The sequence below is a fragment of the Ipomoea nil genome, unplaced genomic scaffold (genome assembly GCF_001879475.1).
Source record: "Ipomoea nil cultivar Tokyo-kokei standard unplaced genomic scaffold, Asagao_1.1 scaffold3314, whole genome shotgun sequence".
In the NCBI taxonomy this organism is placed as follows: Eukaryota; Viridiplantae; Streptophyta; class Magnoliopsida; order Solanales; family Convolvulaceae; genus Ipomoea; species Ipomoea nil.
The window spans coordinates 2,217,172-2,220,114 of NW_017619742.1; the positions used below are offsets into that span (position 1 = coordinate 2,217,172).

Genomic DNA, 2,943 nt, shown 5'->3' on the forward strand with positions numbered 1-2,943 from the left:
CCAGATCACTAAACTCCAATTTCCTCAAAGCTTGTTTCTTCCACCTGCGTACAGTTCTTTCAATTTCCGGATCGTACGGCAAGATTTTTTTATTAGCAGATCGAGTTATAGGCATAAACAAAAAGAAAATATATTGCAGCGATTATGTAAAGGTAACGAAAGAAAATGTTTTTTTTTAAAAAATTTTTATGGGACAAATTAGCGAGAAAAACAGATGAACAAATAAATAATTAAATAAACACAAAATAAACAAGAAAAGCTCCCCGGCAACGGCGCCAAAATTTGGTGAGCTGTCGTAGGCTCCCAAATTAAAACCTTACAAATGTAGTAGCGGGAGTAAGGATCGATCCCACGAGGAGTAACTAGTTTAACTTTTGTGCTCAAATTAAAGGAAGGGGGGTTTGGAATATATCGAGAATAAATATTAAATAAAAGAGAAATTAAATAAACGAGAAATTTAATCGAACGAATAAACAGTGAAAATAATATATCGAAAACACTTATAATAAGAAACCTTGGTCAGTAAAGATCCACCACCGGAGTTTAACACTGATCACTGATTTATAAAGTAATTAATATGCAGTTAAATATTTGTCGTGAAATTATTTCATTTCCGTTTTCCCTTAGTTGTAGGTAACTAAAGCACACGCGGTTTAATTACCCCTAACTACTAAATAACCTAAGACAAGCACTATAGATTTAATTTAATAGCAGCAATAGGAACTAGGAAAACCGACAAACTAAATAACACAAGCACAAGCGGTTGCATTTAATTTAGAAAAATATTCTACCCGAGTCCAATTATCACTAAGCCGTCAATAATTAACCCAGTTGCTACTGAATATTAGAGTAATTTGTAGCACAACATTATCTAATATAGCAAATAATTATATCAAATAAATAACTAGTAGGCCTCCCTAGCAATTAAATGATACAACTATTCAAATAATTTTAGCAGAATATTTAATACTCAAATGCATAGAAACATATATAATAAAAATAAATAAATAATCTTACAGCATAATCAATTCCGGGGCATCAATTCACTAAGCCAAGCTAGAAGAAATTAGCCACAAATGGACATTGGTAACAACTTTAAAGAATAATCGAGAGGGGAAGAATGAACGATGAACAAATAAAATGTTATACTATTTATACATATCTCTAACTATTGTTCACCACCCATTCCCTACTATTGCGCCAAAGTGATGAAGTCTTCCGCTATTTTGTATTGATGTCCGTCGAAATAGGGGAGTTGACGAAATGCTGTACGAATGAAAAAAAAAACAACATAAATGTAATAATGTTTATTTGTTTGGTTGCATGAACTAATACTTAAATTATTAAGATAGAAATGAACGCAAACTTCTAAATACTAAAGTAAATTTATAAAATATATATATATTTCCAATGCAGTACGTTTTTTTTATATATATATATATACATATAATATGCATTTTATATATTATATATTATATATATTATATATTATATGTATTATATATTATGTTAAACATTATATATATAAAAAGAACTAATTATTAGATAATATTAAATAATTAATATAAAAATATTATAAAGATGTTCCTAAAATATGAGCGTAAAATATGCCCATCACGGGAGTAACTCTATCCCATCTTTGCATTCACACACTTGTTTAAACCCCAAAGATTTAATATTGTTCATAAGGTTGGCACTAGGTGATTAAATACTTGAATCCCAGGAATCTCATTCCCTCTCTATTGTTTTCACAAACATGCTGCTTTGCTTTATTAGTTTTATGTTTAATCAACCATCCATGATAATCATTAGGATTAGTTTCACAATAATAAATTAGTAGCTAGTGCTTGATACGCTCCACTTCCCTGTGGATCGATAACCTAATAAGAAGGAAACAAATGGAGGTCCATGCCATCACCCTACGAAGTGGAAAAGCACTCCAAGAGGCAAAGAACAATTCTGTTGATCCACCAAGAGATGAACCCCCTCCCCCCTCCCCCCTGTTGCGACAAACAACGCTCAATCTTCAAATGTAGGAGGCATGGAGGATGTTGACGAGGAAGAAGAGCCTACGCGTATAGATCTCTCCGCCAAGAAGGGGAAGGAGGTGCAAAACAACCAACTCCCTACCCGGAAGCCAAAAGTTCTGTTTCCCCAAAGATTTCGGAATGACATTGACAACGCAAAATATGGGAAATTTCTCCAAATGCTACACCAATTACATATTGATATGCCATTTGTTGACGCACTCGAAGAAATGCCCTATTATGCGAAGTTTCTCAAGGAGCAACTGTGCATAAGGAAATGCCTTAGAAACTCAAAGATCCGGGGATCCGGAGCTTTACAATTCCTTGCAACATTGGTGAGTAAAATTCAATAAAGCTTTAGCCGACTAGGGTGCTAGTATTAACTTGATGCCTTATAGTCTTTTTAGAATTTGAATTTGAGCACCCTCAAGCCAACTCGGATCTGCATCCAGTTGGCTGATAGGTCCACCAAGTACCATCGTGGTTTTTGTAGAGGACGTCTTGGTAAGGGTAGACAAATTCATATTTCCAGTTGATTTCGTCATTCTTGATATATGGACCCTGATGTGGAGGTTCCGCTCATCCTAGGGAGGTGATGAAATTGTTTTGTGTGCTTTGCGTATTGATGGATGGAAAGTGGGAGGAATAAAGATTCCCGAGTGTCGTTCTCACCGGATGGCAACTTGGAGAGGTTCAAGTGCTTACACAAGTAATGTATTGGCAAGTAGTGCTAGGTGCATGGGTATTATTGCAAGTGTACAAAGCATGAAAGTATAACGAAGCTAACAGGTAAGTAAACAATGAAATGGAAGCGGAACTGGACAAGAACTTCCTAGGCCAATGCATTCCTTTTCCGAGGTAGAATTGATAAGGTGCATGAGAGATACTAAGGGAGAATTGGCACTATCACTAAGCT

At 34.8% G+C, this 2,943-nt stretch overlaps 1 protein-coding gene across 1 annotated transcript; it reads left to right on the plus strand.

Moving 5' to 3' along the window:
• The first annotated feature begins 2,041 nt into the window (after positions 1–2,041).
• Positions 2,042–2,563, plus strand: LOC109169397. Its single transcript, XM_019318279.1, has 2 exons — positions 2,042–2,362; positions 2,435–2,563. Exons 1-2 carry the CDS (start codon positions 2,042–2,044, stop codon positions 2,561–2,563), a joined length of 450 nt encoding a protein of 149 aa, XP_019173824.1.
• Positions 2,564–2,943: the final 380 nt, after the last annotated feature.